Source organism: Leuresthes tenuis, unplaced genomic scaffold (genome assembly GCF_036924035.1).
Source record: "Leuresthes tenuis unplaced genomic scaffold, fLeuTen1.0.hap1 SCAF_2, whole genome shotgun sequence".
In the NCBI taxonomy this organism is placed as follows: Eukaryota; Metazoa; Chordata; class Actinopteri; order Atheriniformes; family Atherinopsidae; genus Leuresthes; species Leuresthes tenuis.
The window spans coordinates 37723455-37743053 of NW_027325356.1; the positions used below are offsets into that span (position 1 = coordinate 37723455).

Genomic DNA, 19599 nt, shown 5'->3' on the forward strand with positions numbered 1-19599 from the left:
TGCTAGGGGTATGCTTTTGTCGTGTTTTTTTGTCAGAACTTTTCTTTTAAATGATAATTCTGAAATATAATGCAAAACTGACCAATCAACATTTTATTCACATTAGAACCTAGAAAACATTAGAAATTGAGAACGAGACATCTTATTATTTTGTGAAAAATATGAGCTCATTTTGAAGTCGATGGCAGCAACATGTCTCAGAAAAGTGTGGACAGGGCCATGTTTACCACTGTGTAGCATCCCCTGGAAACGTTTCTGGACCATGTTCAAACATGGCTCCCTCATTGCATGATAGACTTTTAACCTGCATTTGTGGAAGGCACGGAGAACTGCGTTCACAGACAATAACGTCTGTGTTCCTATAAAACCACGAGTTGATTCACTTGACAGACTCATGTTTGTTTTCAGTGCTTCTGAGGGTCTGAAGATCACGCATCCAATATTGATTTTCAGCTGTGTCCCTGCACACAGAGATGACTCCAGATTATTGTAATCTTTTGTTGTTATAATATATTGTGTAATAATAGATTATTCAGAGTTTTCGCAATTTGACTTTGTGGAACATTAATCTGAAATTGTTCCACAGTTAGAGTTTTTTTTGCAATTGAATCTCTACCCATTTTTACATCTGAGAGACTCTATCTCTCTTAGATGCTCTTTTTATACCCAGCCATGCATCTGGCCTGTTGCAAATTAACCTAATTAGTTGCAACATGTTCCTCCAGCTGTTTCTTATTGGTACAACTGACTTTTTGAGATTTGTTGCCGCCATTAAATTCAAGATGAGCTAATTTTTTTCATGAAATAGTCAAATGTCTCACATTCAACATTTTATATATTTTCATTTTCTATTGTGATTAAAGTTGTGGTCTGTATTTGCAAATCATTGCATGGTTGACATTTTCATTTCACACAGTGTTCCAACCTTTTTGGAACTGGGGTTAAAGACGATCAATTAAAATAAAAAATTCAGGAGCTCATGAGCTTTGATGCGAGCAACAACTCTGAGAGAGATAAAGGTTTGCAATGAGAAACTGAGCTCAAACTATTCATTATTCAGGCACGTTAATTTTGGAATGGGATCTATGACATCAAAGTGCATCAAGAATCAACAAGGTCTGGGAAAAGAGCAAGCGTTTTCTTCACACCACAGGGAGCCCCCTCAGAGTTCTCTATTTACAACTGTCACTGCTGGTTGCGGCACCGTGTCAACGACGCCCATCAGACAGCAAGTTTGATCTAAGATGCCTGAAAGGGGCTGGGGGAGGTGTGTAAAGGGACTTTCTCCAGCGGTTTTTGCTTCACATTCGAGTGTGGAAACACACGTTTAAGCTATAAACAGATGTACCAAAGGGTCATTATAACCTAAGAAACATCTAGGAATCCAATCTCAAACCAAATCAAGAACAGAATTTCACCACGTATCATTATCTGGTTTATTGTGTTTACTTAGAATTTACAGCATCTGAAGCCTACAGAGACTGAAACAGTGAAAACTTTATAGATGAAAAAAGTGCATACAACAGATCGGCAAAGGAAAATTGGATATGGTTTGTGGATTATCGTATCAGTAAATTTAGCAAAGACTAAGAAAGAAAGTGAACATTAACTGTTTGTTGTTTATCTCCTTCCCTTTCTGTCCATACCTTATAAACATTGTCTGTAAAATTTCTGTATGTTTAGGCTTATATAATTACAAAAGTAAAGTTACTCCATAAATTGCACTAATAGTTATTCTGGTGTATCACACAAAATGGCCATTTGATTGGAACAATGACCTTTTCCCAGTATACATGCATGGGGATAATGAGTTATTAATCCAAGATTGTTCGTCATCCCAACGCTGTGGACTGACCCCTCTGACTTTTTCTGTGGCAGATCATTGTGTGTGTAAGTATTGCTGTCCATGGTGCTTTCAAAAGTCATTTGATGATGCCGTGTTTGCTGTGCTGTTTTCAGTGAGCCCAACCTGTCTTTGACCTGGCCTGTAGGGGCTTTGGAAAGGTCACAGTAAAATCGCGGTCAGCTACTCCGCAACCTAAGACAGCCAGCCTGACGCCGGATGCATCCAAGAAGAGGATGTGGCAAGACACAGTGGAAATGAAAAAAGTTGCAATGGGGATTTTTTTTGAGGACCCATTCAGTTCTATTATATAAATTTTCAATAACTATTATTAAGTTATTTGTCAAATAAGTGGCATAAACTTGGTTCAAGCTGCTTATGCACCAGGATTTCCTCCTTTTGTTTAACATCTATTTCAAACTGAACATGATTATGTGATATATCTGATTACATTCTGAGTATTCATATTATGTGACTGCTTTGCACATGGAGCTTAGAACAGGCCTGGTAGTGCAAGACTCAGATCTGCCCTAGTCACCCCAGAGAGAAGAATACTATCCAGGGAGGGGGCTGGGAGGAAAGAGGGGAGCTGTAAATCACTTCACTCTTCTGCAATCACTTGAGTGGTGAGCAGCTCTGAACTTGTACTACATAGTTAGAACCTGTGGGGTTGACACCCACCAACCCCCATACATCCAAGCAGGAAGGATTGAGGTCAAGCAGCGAAGTGACCTCAGCTGAGAGACCCTCAAAAAAAAGGAAGAAAAAAGACGCATACCACCCCGATGCACTTCTCTAACAAATAAGAGAGCAATACATCTGAAGTGACATCTCTTCGTCACTCACACAAAAGCAAGAATGACATTTTTTTTCACCCAAAAACATGAGCATGGTGTTCCCTAAGGACGGAGAGGGTGATTAAAACTACCAAATAACACCATGTGCTATTAACAGAGATTTACAGTAGAAAATCCTACTTCATCTGTCATCAATCCATCCAGCTCTGCTCTTAATACCATATCGCCCTAGTCTTCATTTAAACGGCTATATCCCACTTCCATCTGTCTGGGCTTGGTTTAGTCCGGAAGCTGGTCGTGACACCTCAGCTCTTTCCAAAAGAGTCTGGTCTATCAACCCTATTTCAAATTCTGTTCTGTTTTCCCTTCTTTCCTCCTCTTGAAAGGAGCCAATAAAATGAAGATCAGTGAAGCTCCTTTTCTTTGTATATCTCCCTCTCCTCCTCTCACTCCATTTCTTCTCCAAAGCCCTTCTGACATAAACTGAGTCATCACTCCAACTCTCTGTAAAGAGACCATCCAGCCTCCCTGGGAGCTTCATCCCCACACAATAAATTCACATAATTCTTGCACAACACCTTCACTCACTAGCACTACACTCCCAGCACAGCACAGCCAAGCACAGATCACTTCTCATTCATTGCTTCTCCCTCTTTGCTCTGCTCTCTTTTGGGTTTTCCTCATCATCTCTTCCTTTTCTGGCTTCCTTTCCAACATTGCAATTTAATTCTGCTTTAATCCCCTACCCGTGCCTTTCAGTGTACAGAGCAAGCTTTATTGTCTCCTTCCTCATCTTTATTTAATCCAAGTATAGTGCTAAAGACTAAAAAAAAACATTAAACTGCTTTTAATGTCCAAGCCTAAAAGCAGTGAAACCTACATATATATTGATTCTCTAGTATATAATGACAGACAGACAGTATTTTATTTTGTTTTTCTTTCAATTTAAATAATAATGCTGTTCGTCTACCATAAAAAACAAGAATCTGTGTAAAGAGATCCAACTATTGATGGCACCAGGGTCACACTTTGGAGCGGAAGAAGAAAAAAATCAAATGAAAGTGTTCAAAAGGAGTAAAAATAGATCAAAATGTTTATACTGGCCCATTGAAAACCAATCAAAACCCGATCACATTGTGTCCTCACAGCGCTTTTAGGAGAACAGGTCAGTGGTGTTTTATTGTGAGTGGGAGCAAGCCTAATGAAAGGGACAATGCGAAGATTAGCAGTGCCAGCCAGGCGGCTCAAACTTCACCCTGCCTTTAATTGCTGCAAACAAGAAGCGACGTAGAAGCAGGGCAAACAGGGGACAAAAGAGCAGGGCAGCCACCGGAGCAAGACGTGAGAGGAGGTATGAAGACTAGATGATAGATGGAGGTATGGCTTTTATGGTGGTGTAATGCGTCCACCTGGTCCAGGCTGGTGTAGGATGTGTCAAGGAATGTGTGAAGCCTGGGTCTAGACAACTCATAAACCACAAATGAAAGTGGAGGATCTTGTAATTACAGAGTCTTTGTGGGTTAAGGGAAAAAATATATATGTCTTTTGAATAGGAAGTGTTGGTGTAAATCAGTGAAATTATAGCTGAGGAAGTTCTGTCAAATCTGAACGAGAAATTAGAACATCATAAATCTGTAAGAGAATATAATTCAATTTGTTTGTGCGAGCTATGGAGCAGGAGTAAGGACATGATCAGTTGGTAAGGAAAAAGACTGGAAGAAGATATAGAACTAATGCACATGTTAAAACTGAAGAGAAAATTAAAAGAAAACTAAAAAGTTTTGATTTTAAGATAACTTATATGTCAATGCAAAAAACAAAGCGTCAAAGCCTTCCTATTCATACTGCCATGCAGCATTCCCAGCTATGGCTAGTATGATTCGAGCTATGTTTAGCATGATTAGATCACACACATCAAAAAACAACATGTATGACAAAACAAATGTAAAAAACAGGATTAAGACAAGTTTTTGTTTTTTTTATGTCAAAAGGCTAGCTTTTTCCTCCGTCCACATCGTGCTACTCACTTTACATGCTTAGAGTACATGGGGAAAAAAAACATGTAGCCTGACAAGCTGGGCGAATAGACAATGACTTTAAATGCTAATTTTGCTCATGGCTACCAGGGGAAACTCCAAAGGTTGTATAGAAGTTTATGAGAAAAAAATACCCCTTGATCCATAGCATAATCACTACTTTCAAGTCTTCAATAAGCAGTGAGTTTGCTAGCTGAAGAAAACTGGATGTAGCCGTGACTAAAACTTAGGACAGATATGCAAACAAATGCAAAGACACACGATGAAGACACAAGACAAAGCAACCGGACCTATATTGAATCACAATTCACTGAAACCAGTCAACAGGTCACTTGCTAACTTTGTGTGTGCTTTCTCTGAGGTGAATGGAGAAACTGCCCTTTGTTAACTGTACAATTTGCAGTGTAACATCTCTCACCTTTTTATACCGTCATTCTCTAATATCCACTCTTGGTATTCAAAATAATGCCTAATGACAAAGCACCAGAGACTGACATTTACGAGTAATGATGTCAAGTTACAGTTCATCTGTACTGTGACCAACGACACCAGGCTTTTAGAACATAAATGTGCTTATGACAGTTAAGTTGAAAAACTTAAGAAAAGTTTTGAGGTGAAAAGATTTAGAAAAAATTGGTAACAAACTATCTATAAAAAACATGTAATCCACTAATTGATAGTCACTTCAGGTAAACATAGGGATGACCCTGTTAGAGGTTTTTGGCAGAGACTTACCAGTCCCGAACACGTTGATATGGCTGCCGAGGAGGCTGACAGGTTGCGGATAAATCCCTGATACAGGCAGTTGCGAAATCCTGCATCAGTAGTTACCACAGAGATGCCATCTGAGCTAATCGTCTGTATGGTGAACCCTGGGCCAACCACAGAGGATGGATGCAGGTCCAGGTGCATGTCATGCCCGAAGGCAGAGAGCTGGTAGTGCAAGAAGGGAGACAGTGACCTCCTGCTGCGATGGCTTCTCCTGGTCACATCATGTGTCAGGTATGTGCCATCAGAGTCCACCTCCACCGGTGTAACAAACATGTAGTCTGAGGGAAAAGAGGGAACAGGTGAAATAGCTTGGCGTGACTCTCTGGCGTACTGCTTAGTCTCCTACTGCTTGTATGTGTGTTTCCAACCTTCTCCACTAAATTTTTGGCGAAAGAGGACTGCGATAATTTGTATTTAGCCTGTGGTTATATGTGTCAGTGGAGACACATAAGTAACACAGACAGACTTTCATTGTTTCCTCTTTCTTTGAGGGTTGTTAAACACTTCAACAGTGTAACTCTTGGAGTATTGTAGGGAGTAAATCAGTAAAATGTAAATCATCTCTGCAAAACAAAGCAGCCAAGAGGGAATCCTTGAATGAGCACAGAACTTACTTATAAAGCTTTCATGGTAGCTGCAGCTATCAAAGCACAATGTAAAGATCCTAACAGAGATTCTGGACATCTTTTACACAAAAGCAACAGACATGTAACTTTATTTCACAATGAGCTTGTATTAGTCCTAATTGTTTTACTTTGGGAACTAGCACTCCATGAACTGAAGGCATCACTGCCATCTAACTAATTTTATTCCCATTCTCTCTACAGACATGGAACGATGCCAACTGGAATAAAAAACACCCATAGATGTCAAAAGACAAGCACTCACCATGATTTAATCCATGGCTGTTGTTGAAAGAATAGCTGTCCAAAACAGAGTGGGAGGTGTGTGTGCAGTAGATGTGCAGAGTCTGCAAAAAAAAGAAAAGAAAAGAAAAGAAAAGAAAAGAGAAAAACTCATAAATGAACAGGTAGCAACAGGTTGCAAGCAGAGGGAAAAGCAGATGCCAAAAAGTGGTAATAAATGGAGTTCCTCTGCTGAAACATGAGCTGCACTTTAGTTTAATTTGGCATCACTTTCTAGCACAATGAAAGACATTAACAGTGCAGACACCAGTTTGTTGCTGACATAAATAATGCTGGAGACAAATGCTTGATTTTCAAATGCACGTGTTAAAATTAAATATGTAAATATTTCTTAAGTGCAACATGCCTTGATGATATTCCAGGACAAGAGGGTGGAGAGCAGCTTGATTGAGGTGCAGCCGACCAGCGGGATGGGTAAAGTCCATATCAGAAGAAAAAGGCAGTCCATGGTGATGGCATGCAAGCTTACACCTCCCTCGTTACCTCCTAAAAGAGCGCAAAATTAGTATTAATCTGCGGCAGCGCATAATGCAATTGGCTCGCATTGTTTGCTGGTTCTGTTCCGCCGCCTTGCTCGTTCAGGTGAAGTCAGCTGGTTGCAGGGGCGCACGGACGCGACGCGCACTCATGAGTGTGTCTCTGTGAGTGTGTGTAAGTGTATTTGAGGAAAGCGGTAGGTAGTAGTGTCGGGGATCACCGTGAGGAGCGCTGACTGAGCACTCGGGTTCTGTGAGAGTCGGCATGCGGGATGGAGCACAAGTCAGCTGCCGGCAGCCAATCAGCTCACAGCGTAATTTACCACGCGCAGATAAAAGAGAAGAAAGAGATTCTCCTCCTGGCAGCAGCAGAAGTAGTGCTGCCTTCAGAAGCTGCTCAGAAACTTCCTATTTAGATTGTTTAATGAGCAGATAAAGACGCCTTCTCATGATTTTTGTTCTGCTTCTCAGTGGTAGAATGGAGCCAAGAAAACGCAAATGACGTCACATTTGAAGCTTTTAAATAGGTGAAGAAGAAATAAAGAAAGGAACAAAATTCAAGAAATACAGGGAGCATAAATAAGTGATAATAGTAGTAGAGAGAAGTTAATAATGAAGTAAACAGTAAACTTCTGCCTCTTCTCAATTTTCTCATTTTGACTTAGTATCATTCTTACCATTGTTGATGTTGTTGTTAACATTATCATTATTACCAATTACCAATACATTACACTGGTGACTTTAAGATTTTACCTTAAGTGAAGAAACATTAAAAAGGGGCGGTCTAGTAGAGACTGGGGTCCATTGTTGCATTGCATATGTTTTTACACAAAAATGTTTTCTTTACTGCTTAAGAGGAAGAAAAATTAGTAAATTATTAGTAGTTTTCTCAGATGAAAAATGTAGACAGATTGTACAGATATGCCCTGACACTTCGCCAGTCTATCGCAGGTCAAACACAGAGACAAACAACCATGCATGCTCACAACCAATCCTATGATCAATTAAGAATCAGCAATGAGCAATAAGCAGTAAACCTAACATGCATGTATTCAGGGGAGGGGAGGGGAGGAGGGGAAAAAGACAGAGTAACCAGGGAAAACACACAGGCACAGATGTGGCAAGCAAAATCCACACAAAAAGACCCCAGCTGAGATTGGAATCAGGAACCTTGCTGTATGGCAACAGTATGAACCATCAGACCACCAAAGGTTGATGCCAGGGTGCTGAAGAGAAGGGTCCAGCAAATAGTCAAAGCTCAGATTCCGGAGGAGCAGTGCAAATTTCTGTCCCAGTCATGGAACACTGGACCAGTTCTTTAAACTCGCAATGATATATTTTGAGGACTTTGAGAAGGCTTATGTATGTGTCTCTCATGGGAAGTAGTTCAGGAGTATGAGGTATTAGGCTCCTTGTTTCTTGGTCCCTGTACAACCAAAGTGAGAGCTTGGTTCATATTGCCAGCAGTAAGTCAGACTTTACTGGTGTGTATTGGACTCCATCAGGGCTGCCCTTTATAACCATTTCTCCTCGTAACTTTAATGGACAGAATTTCTAGATGCAGCCAAGTTCTGAAGGATTTCCAGTTAATTTGCCTTCGGACTGTCTCTTTGCTTTTTGCAAATGATGTTGTCCTGTGAGCTTCATCCAACTGAGATCTCCAGCAGGCACTGTGCTGGGAGCGTGAAGCGGCAGCTCCAAATCTGAGGCCATGATTAGCGGTCATAAAAGAGAGGATTGCCCATTCCAGGTTGGAGATGAGTTGCTGCTTCGAATGTAGGAGTACAGGGGTCTTGTTCACGAGTGGAGGTAGAAAGGAGCAGGAGATTGACAGGTGGTTTGGGGCGGCATTTACAGTGATGTGGATGTCATACAAGTCTGTCGTGGTGAAGAGGGAGCTGAGTAGGAAGGTGAAGTTTTGATCTCTGCTACAACACTGCAAATACAGCCAATGGAAATGAGCTTCAGCCGAAGGGTGGCTGGGCTCACCTTTAGGGGTGGGGTTAGGAGCTCAGTCATCCGGGCAGGGCTCGGAGTAAAGTCGTTGCTCTTCAGCACTGAGGGTTCAGATAATTCAGGCATCTTCAGATACCCCCCATGGAATATATTTCCCACCAGGAGGAGGTCTGGGATGGATGGATGGATGGATACTTTAGTGTTTTCAAATAAATATGGCTTGCAAAAAGTTTTTTACTGTTTTGAAAGTATTCTGCTTTGTACAAAAGCAGGTTTGATATAAAGTGATTTTCCAAAGCAATGACTTTGAAACATGAATTTTGTTTAAGACAGTTATATTTTTGGTTGAGCTTACAGCATTGTAAGTTTAGATACTTACATCACCGAGATGATCCACAGTTGCCATCTTGAAAGCATATAGAATACTTAACTATCGCAAATGAGCCAGATAATGATTTGAAGGAACTTGCTGGGTGCATTCCATTATGATATGATAAACTGTTGCTGTAAGCATCCCAAACAGGGCGCTAAAGCATGCAGAAAAAACTGTCAGACAATCCTGGACATTCTGGCTAGAGTACTAAGAAAGCTGCTAATAGATAATCTATTTACATTGTATAGCTGAAAATTAGCAAAACTACTTCTTTTATGCTGTTAAACAGCAGTGCAACATGCTGTGAAAATGGACATTTTAGCTATCACTAACAAGGATGAGTGAACCGTTTGAATCTCATTAGTCAATAAAGGTTGGATAAGAAAGAACAAATGTTCCTTTGCAATTAGTTCAAAATGTTTACTTTCAAGAACTTTGAAACAGTTCTGTCAAATGTGTGTTTTTCCTATATATGTATGCTACATACAGTGCAAATGTTTCGGGCCAAACTTCACACATTTCTGCTCTCCTATAATTAATTTTTAAAGCTATCCAATTTGAGGGATAAACTAGTATAGTAGACAGCTTATTAAAGAACCCATTTTAAATTGCATCTTTCGACATTAATCTGTCATTTCTTTAGTTGCATCTATTAAATATGTTATATTAATATATAGTGTTATAATTATATTAAACATTTTAAGATTCCTGAGAAGCTATTAGCGGAAAAACTTGACATATCTTAGCATGATGCGGTTTATTTTGAGAGACATGAACAATAGGATGCAGGAAGAAGTAGGCCTAAAAAAGCTGTCTACAGAAGATGAACTGTATCTGAAAGTTATGTCGTCAAGAAATAAGATTTTAAAAAATCTAACAGAGGCCTTACACAGCACCTGAGAGATGTGCCTGGCTCTTCAGCTGAACCGTCCACTGTTCACTGAAGCCTCATCAGAAATGGTCTCCATGGAAGGGTGGCTGTCAAGAAGCTATTCTGAAGGAAGAGACACAGTGAGGAAAAGGCTGAAGTATGCCAGATGACACAAGAACTGGACTTAAAACCAGTGGCAACAGGTCTTATGGAGGGATGAATCCTCCACAGAGCACAGACCTCAACATTACTGAAGCAGTGTGGGAGCATCTTGACAGAGAAGAGAACCAGAGGCAGCCAACATCCAAAGAAGAGCTTTGGAATGTCCCTCAAGAAGCCTGGAGAACTATTCCTGAAGACTGCTTTGAAAGATGAAGAGAACGCTTATCTAAGAGGGTTCAATCTGTGTAATTCCTCTGCTTTTGCCTTACATACTGTATTTTCATTTGTTTGAACATGTTTCACTGAATGGCTGCATCTTTTCGTTCCCTGCCAACAAATAAAGAAATGAGTGGTGGCTCAATACTCACTATCTCACTGGCTTATTACACAGTTTGCTTGTCATGTAGATGAAATATATCATTTTGGTGACCTAAATGAAAGTGTCAGTGATTTGGGGTTGTTAGAAAACTTCCTTCTTTGGTCTGCACTTTAGAGGATGAGTACACTGTCGTCAGCACAGCATGATGACAAGTAAACTTGTAGAAAACTGCTCAGTGTTTGATATTCCTGTTCTTCTTCACCTGATTACGTTTTGTTATCCTGTAGCACAATACAAGAGGAAACTGGACAGATTGCTGAAAGTCAGGGGCATTTTAAAGTTTCACTGACAATGTTTCTGCTCTTCATGCTACTGTAGCTATTACTACTCCACTGTTCACTTGTTTCTCTGTGCACAAACGCCTCAGACGGTTGTGGCTACAGATGTTTTTATATCCAAAATCTGAATAGTGTTAAACATTGGCTCACCACAGCTCACTGCACCGTGCCACTGTGTTGACAGATGATGTGTTTATTTATGGGACACTAAACCAACTCTCGAAAGTTCTTAGCAGCCTCTTCCTTTCTCATAGTGTCTGTTCTGTAGAGTTACCAGGACCTGTCAGGCCACTCCAATGTTTGTTAACCAAAACCAATGCAACATATCCAGTTGCAGCTGGAAATATAAGCATTTGGTTTTTCTGGCCATGAATGGAAATAGATTGTAAGATTTTGAGACCACACTGAGATGAGATCCAGTCTTCTGGGAACGTGATGTGAAGTGAACAAGAATAAAGAGACCCTATGACAAGTTGATTGTATCTCAAAAAGAGCTGTTGTCATGTAGTAACATAAGACAGGTTTCAAAGTATTTTTCTGCAAGGTGGCACTTAACATTAAACACGACTGTTCGGTGTTTGTGACATTGAACATGACTGGCTGTGGATTTGTGATCCACTACAAAAATGCATTCTCAAAGGATACATTTATATATTCATTTTCTTCTAGATCACCAGTATGGTAACATTTGTTTACTTCTCCTGTGAAATCTGAGCTACATGGTCATGGTACATCTTTCCTTAAGTGATTCAGCCTTAAAATTGTGGTGATCACTGACTTTTCCTGTAATGGCACCACAAAGTGAAATGACTTGACAAAAGGTTGCTCATCATCAGGTCAAAACTTGGATTTGATTAAAACAATGTTATACAAATTAAATAACATTAAATAACATATATCAGTCCTGTCATAAGGATGTAATCTGTGTGCATGGGCTTAATGAGATTTTTTGGCAGCTAATTTAAGAGCAATTAACATACATCTAGCGAGATCTATTGCTGTGTCTCAAATTTTCTTTGAACCTTTTAAGTGTATCTGTACTGATAACGACACCTACAGTGAGTGTGTAGCCTCCATGAATGTGGGGCAAATTCATAGTACTTATAAAAGCTTACTCTTACTGGCCACTATCAAATAGCGCACAAATGTAAATACTATAGGAAACATCATAAGGTTCTACTCAGACTGTAGCTAAAGATGTCACAACCGGGATGTGTGGGGTTGTGCGTGGCGTGGAGGAGGTAGGACCCTAAAGCACGGCTGAGCCAGATAACAATAAATCTAAACTGTGAAACAAATAAACAAAACTTGGCTATGGCTGTGGCTATGAATAAACATGAGGCAAAAACATGACGTGACAACCCATGAACAGAAATGACGGTGCATCGATGTCGGCGAGGACTTTGCAATGAACCCGAGGGAACCTGGAAACTAAATACTGTGGCGAGGTGATTGGAGATGGTGTGCAGCTGTGAACAAAAACAGGTGACTTGGATGAACCTAATGACATGACTGGGGAAAACAAAGCAAAAATGACTAAACAGAAACCTGAAAACAAAACTATAATCAAGACAAGAAAATCAAAAACACAAAGTCCAAGACATGACAATCAAAACCACAAAACATGACATGACAAAAGATTGATGAGATGAATGATGAGATGAAAGATTTTCACATTTCATGAAACCAAAATACCTTTAGCATCTCTGTTAGTTTCTTGCAATATAAGTCATAAACATTATGCCTGCGTGTGTGAGTGAGAAAGAGAAATCTTCTTTTTCTACACTTATGGTAACCAACACTTTATGGAGACCATCGTGTTAGACCCCATACTTTTAGGGGTGTTTTTATAAGGTCAAAACTCAGGTTAATGGTTAAGAGACATTCAGTCCTCATGGGGAAGGGGGGATCGGTATAAAAACAAGATTAGGTGTGCAAATGTGTGTCATCATGGTAAAATGCAGACCTGGAAAGACCTGCTGTCAAAGATGGCCTCATAAATGTGCAAGATAGAATCAAAAGTACAATGAGGAGGGCTAATGAGTGTCAACATTATGACTGTTGGCATGCATTTTCAAGTCTTTTTTTGGATGTGTCACATTATATTGAGGATGTTTCACCAGTCCATCACAGGGCCACACAGAGACAAACGAGACAAACAACCACACACTCACTCCTAAGGACAATTTTAGAGACGCCAAATAACCTAACATGTATGTTTTTGGACAGTGGGAGGAAGCCAGAGTATCGAGAGAGAACCAGGAGTTGAACCTGGAACCGTCACACTGTGAGGCGATGGTGCTAACCACTAACCATTTTGTGGTTGTTGTTGTTTTTTAAAATTTTCAGATGAAAAAAGAAGCATCCTTTAAGTCCGTTGACAAGATTTCAGCTTCTTATAAGGCCAACAAGAAGAATTTGGGGATCTTTGAATAGGAGCCCTGTGGAAGAACACTGAAAAGCAATAAGTCTCTCTGCCTTTATCAACTGGCCAGAGAGCATCTTGAAAAACTCAAAACAAATCAAATCTAAACATCCAGGAAATATCTTCACTGGTGTCCTGTTTGATAATTTCATAAAGACAACCTTTTCTTTAACATGAGCAAAGTCTCCTCAAATTTTGTACAGTAACAATTTGCTTTGTGTCAAGTAGCAGTCAGTCAAAGCATCTCAGCATAAAAGGGAAATATGGCAGTCAGATTTCTAATTTCTCCACTATTTGTTTAACTGTGTTCACATTATATAACTGAGTGCATATCTCAACTGCTGCAGTCTCCAGGCCCCACTTTGTGAGTGAGTCCTGGACTCCACTTGTATCACTCATCATCTCTTCAATATTCATATTATACTGTAGTAACCTGTGAAGGATGCTTGTAGTACTAGCCTCTGTTTCTAATCTGACATAGGGCCTATTTACAGAAAAGTCAAACACTTCAGTGAAGCTTTAACAGACCCAAGCTGTAACTCCAGGAATAAGTTAGCTTTTCTTCTGATTTTTCCTCTGTTCATTTGTTTGTTTGTTTTTCCTGTCAGAAGGCAGTGTATTTTCCAGTGTGGGCTCCAGAATGTACTATTCCAACACAAGACGGTCCTCTTGTGTCCTCTCGGCCTACGTCTGGTCCTCATTTCAGACCTTGTAATTTCCCATCTGCTTAAATCTGTGGAATTTCTGGGGGTAAATTTCTGTAAATTTGTCCATTCCAAAATTATTTTTAACTGTGTCAGCGGTTGCCACGGTGGCAGGCATCTCTTTGCCTGTCACTCAGATCTTGTCCTTTGCAGCCCTGTGTGATCTCCTCTTCCATGAAGACTGACATAAACAGAGTATGGGCAAACCACATAAAAGACGTGTGTGGATGTGTGAGTATGATAACTTTAAAATAATATGAATTAAGTTAAAATCTATTGAAAATACTTTGGAAATGAGATTGGCAGTTTATTTTTAGAAATGCGCAATACTTTAAATACAGATGCAGTGTATCGTGCAATCAGTTTACTGTGTGTCTCTTTGAATGTGTGTTTCCTAGTATTAGTCAATGTCACTGATTTTTCTGAATAGCTCCAATGAAGTCTGGCCTCCTGGCATCCGTCTCCACCCCCCACCAGCATCAAAGACATGAAATGGTATGGTTTAGTTCACAGACGTCTAGAATTCTGAAACAGCATCTGTGATATCAGTCATCTCAGAGGAAACTGCAGCTTGGGTTGTATAGCTCTGCAGCAGGGCCGGCTCATTCATTTAAACAGAGATAGAGAAAAATGACAAATACAAACTACATGTCTGTTATTTTTATGGTTGCTGCATATCAAAACCTTTTCATGCATGAACACCAGAGCATGTCTGCTTTCTCCATTGTTGCTCATTTACAGAAGAAGATCCACCTTGTGAGACGATTTCTTACCACTGAAAATACTCACACACACAGCGCCAGGGAAGAATACACAGGAGACTGAACAATGAGGTTACCTGTGCACGCCACACGTTTAGATGCATCCATGATATGAACATTCAAATGGCCAGCAGAAAGGAGTAATAAATGGTGCTGTTGCCAGCACCAACGTTCAGTCGCTGTGAATTCTCCAGAGGATAAACTGCCATATAAACACATAATCTAATGCCGTCATTTTCCAAACTTATTACTAGGGATACTAAGAAAGCGGTTGAACAAACTCCACCGCAAGTTCAATGCTGTGGACAAATGTGTTTTCACATACAACCCAAAATGCCAAAATTTAGACAAAATAACATGCTGGTATAGACGGGCACTAACTTAAATCAATGAATTCAGTCTCACTGCTCAATTGATTCCAGTTGGTGTGATCTGTAGCATGTTTAAACAAGTTTAAACAGTGCTTTTAACGGAGGATAGGCCTGCAGAAATAAGACAATTAAATCCTTTCACACTGCCAGTAATAGCTTGTTTATAATTAGATTAAGATTAAGATCAGATTTAAGATCAGATTTTTAGATAATCAGATAATTAGTGCTTTGGGGGTTACAGTGCATACAGAGCAGGTCCAATAACTACAAGTACCTCCCAGGAGACAATCCTGCAACTACAACATGCTATGAAGACATTAAACCCCTGCAGGCTAGTTTACTATTTTTCTAATAGCCTGTGTAAGTCAGTCTTCATAGCAGGACTGAGAGAGAACTGCACGTTGTCTTTAAAACCAATGGAAAACCAATCAGTGTTGTTTCTTTTTATCCATTATTTCTTGCTGTCAGTTTCAGAGGCTCCATTTGGGATATTATGCTTGGTAAACATGTGTTTATGTGAAGAAAAAGTGAACTGTGCCCACTCTCGCAGATCCCTCATTGAAAATGTGCTTGTGCATCCAGGAGTTTTGTTCCCATCAGCGCTGATCAGAGCCAGAGCTGAGACATTCTCCACATTCTCCACAACTACCACTGAGTCAACGAGACTGAATGCTGTTAAACGCTTTCTAATTGCACTCAAAAACCAGACGTGTGCAGGTGTTGGTGTAAAAACCAAAACTTAGACAGCGGTTTCATAAAATGCACAGAGGCTTCCCAGTGTACCATTTCACTATATAGCATCTGCTCTACAAAATGTTTAAAGTGTTAGTTGTTGTGTGCATAGCTCTCAGCTTAGCTCCCCCATCAGAATTCCTTTGGGATTTTTTTGACATTGACTACTTAAAGGTCCCACTTTCAAAAAATCGTTTTACTGTGGTTGACAGGAATCTTGTATCTTCACATTCTCTGACCCATGAGGAAGTATTATCTGCAAGTTATTTTCTCATTGAATTTATTGGTTTGCTGAAAAAAATCTATCTTAGAATGCCATCACAATGTTTACTTTGTGTAAACCAAAAGAATTGAGAAGAAAAGCAGTAAATTACCTAATTGATAAAGGAGCAACTGTAAAAATGCTGGTATTTTTATCAATAGTATCTAAACTATTTCTTTATTTAGTTTATGATTTAAAACATTAGTTTTAAATCATAATGTTTCAGCTCTTAGTTGATATAAATCTAATCTATAACACACAACGTTTCTCAAGACTTCTAAAGCACTTTAAGCATTTTGGATTGTGAGGTAAAAAATTAGAAAATTTTCCCCTGAAATATGGTGAAGCAGAAGTATAGTAAGGCCCACATATCTCCCTATTCAACCCAGTCTCATAGCAAAAACAGGAACAAGTGACCAAATTAAATTATTTTACCCATGTCTACAGGCAAAATTGCCACTTTGTATTTTTCTCCAGAGGAGGTGACAATTGTCAGCAGGTAAATCAGAAAAAGGAGACTTTTACATGGTACTTTACAAGCCAGTCTCATGGAAAAGCTTGAAATAGTGTTGCCTAACTAGTCCTGCCCCCTCCAGTAAACACACAAAACATGGACTCAAGAACCAGATGTCCTATTAAATATATTACTTTGAAATTTGTGTTGGATAGCTCAATAAAAAAAAAAGAAACACAAGCTGACTTAGTCTTTATCAGTATCAATACAAAGTTTTCTGTCGTTATTTCTTTTCTGTGAGACTGGGCTGTGCACGACAGTGTGTTCATTAGTGTTCACATCAAGTGAACTCGGAGCACTGACTTCAACGTCCAAATGGAGACTTGTCATACCACTCCAACTTGTCTATTTGTTCCACAAATTTTCCCTGAAGGATACAATTTAGGGCTTAATTTAAAAAAAAAGAAAATACTTTCACTTGGGCAGCGTGGCCAAAAATCCGTCATTTTAATTCAGATTACAGTCTTAGGGAAAGGAGGACAGAGGACTTCTCTTTTTTTTAACTGGAAAATGACAGCACTGTTTGTTAGTAGTCTTTGTAACTCTTTGTGGCATATCTAAATATCACCATATGTAAAAGTCCCACATGTCTGAATGATGAAATGGTTTTAATTTTGTAAAAAGTTTTTTTAGAGTGCACACAGTTTTTACCTAAATGTTTGATGTCACAGTACTCATTTGTTCTTGCGTTTGCACTGTGGTTTTATCACTTCATGGGTTTCACATTGTGTAATCATAATGCCACAGAATATATTTTTCTTAAAACCTGTTTCAGAGTTCAACATCTAAAGAATATCTATGAAGCATTAATAACAAGCTATTATCAACTCGTGGCCACACCACAGGGAAAACATAAATGTATAGCTTTGTGCACGTGTGTGTATCTGAGATGGGATTCCCCTACTTTCACTTTGAAGTTGAGGGGGATTATCACATGAAAAGAGAAATGTCATCAGTTGTCATCCAGGTGCCATGAGTCAAGGGAAAGCAAAAGAGAACATTTCCTTTCCCATCAGCACCTGTAATTCCTGTCTTGGATGACGTGAACAGCGCTAGTGGAGGTGCTAACTGTTCACGCTGTGTGTGTGTTTGATGGGTTGCAGTATTTGTGGACAGACAGACTGAAATGCCAAATAAGCCTTTTTTTCAGATGAACCTCTTTGTTTTACATTTATTATGAAGTTCATATGATTTTTCTGTCACAAAAGCTTGGACAGCCATATACATATGCGTACACTGCTTACCATGACACTTTTTGTGAGGCATTAGACCTAAATAAAAGTGCTCATTTAGCTTTTCAAGTGCAGTTTTTCTTCATACTTTCATATCAAATATCTTTAACCCTTTATTTGATTACACTTAGAAGTCTCACACACAACAAGAGATGCACTTTATACTTGTGGCATGAGGTAAAAGCAAAAATAACTTCACCATAGAGCTGCATAAATGACAAGAATATCTTATGAGTTATCTCAGGACTATCTTTCAGTGAGCATTTGCAGAATGTCTGAGGAGCATATATATGTCACACTCCCATCAGGCTTTGTTCATTAATTGATTCATTAAGCAATTTGTGACACAGAATAAAGTTAATGTGCTACAGAGAGTGCTATTTTTTTCACAAGAGCCACATTGGCAGAGCAAAGTCTAGGCGAGGACCACTTTCACTACCAAGTTACCCACACAGATGAACATTTCTGAAATAAACTGGTCATCCCACAAAAAAGAAACTCAGCCAATACTTTGATTAGGGCCACGTTTACCTCAATACTGGGAGTGGCAGCAGCTGGCATGCATGTCCTTAATTTTCTTCATGTTGTATTTGTATTTTGTTGCAATCACAGTGGGTCATATCCATATTGTTTTATTTTTATAGTTAGTAGATTAGTAGGCTTATCACATTATGACTAGGCTAGCAGAATAGCAGCAGGGGAGATATATGAATGAAAGACGATGGTCATACGACTTGAGCGCCAAAAAGTAATTTATATTTTCATATTTTATATTTTTAATGGCCATATGAATTCTGATGTATTTACAGTCTATTTATATATTTTTTTTCATTATATTATATATTTTTTAATTCATTTGGGAACACAGTAATGAACTCTTTTGACCACCAGGGGGGAAATGCTCTCCCGCAAACTCCACCGATGGTCACATGAGCTAGCGGTGCTATCGTAACGTGCAATTATGCACAGGCCAGTGCAGTCAAATAAGAAGGTAGGCATGGCTTTGACATTTACCCTGCTTTTTTTTTTAGTTTTTTGTTTGTTTGTTTGTTTTTTTGTTTTGTATTTTTCCCCTTCTCCTTGGCAGCAGAATTGTAATCTGAATGTGTGTGTGTGTGTGTGTGTGTGTGTGTGTGTGTGTGTGTGTGTGTGTGTGTGTGTGTGTGTGTGTGTGTGTGTGTGAACATGCAATACCCATGGCACAGGACCTACATGATAACCCTGCTTAGTTATGAGTGTATAAGTGTACAGAGCCACAATGCCCCCTATCAACCCAGGCCACCAGCAGCCCCCACGGAGCACAGAACCCAGGAAGCCCACCACAGGGACAAACACGCACCCACTGCAGGTGGGTGAAGTCTTGAGCAGTGGAGAGAGGCAACGCCAGGGGGCCAGCAGCCCCCAGCCACCACAGACCCTGAACCAACAGATTAATTCATCCTCCTGGCCCCTCCCGCCCCGGGCAGCAACCAGGAAACAGGGGTGTGGGAAGACCCCTCCCCTCACCCTTCTGGCTCTTCAATATTTTCTAATAGTGAGCGATTAAAGTTGAGCGATTAAAATTTACCCTGCTTTTGGAAACAATCTTAATTGAGGTGAAAGGAGACATACAGTATCACTTATAATTTTAAAAATTGTAAAATTAACACATTTGTAATTCTCCAAAAATATTATATGCCAACGTTTTCCTTTGCACATGTCTAGATTTTGCATTGCAACGCAATCTCAAA

General features: G+C 39.6%; 1 protein-coding gene across 1 annotated transcript in view; it reads right to left on the minus strand.

Moving 5' to 3' along the window:
* Positions 1-7096, minus strand: part of adamts18 (ADAM metallopeptidase with thrombospondin type 1 motif, 18) — a 61548-nt gene extending 54452 nt beyond the window's left edge. Inside the window, exons 1-3 of the mRNA XM_072381002.1 lie at positions 6720-7096; positions 6336-6417; positions 5412-5725 (exon numbers count right to left, since the gene is read on the minus strand). Of these exons, the coding sequence (XP_072237103.1) occupies positions 5412-5725; positions 6336-6417; positions 6720-6821 (498 nt within the window). The 5' untranslated portion in view covers positions 6822-7096. The remainder of the gene's footprint in view (positions 1-5411; positions 5726-6335; positions 6418-6719) is intronic.
* Between the last annotated feature and the right edge of the window lie 12503 nt (positions 7097-19599).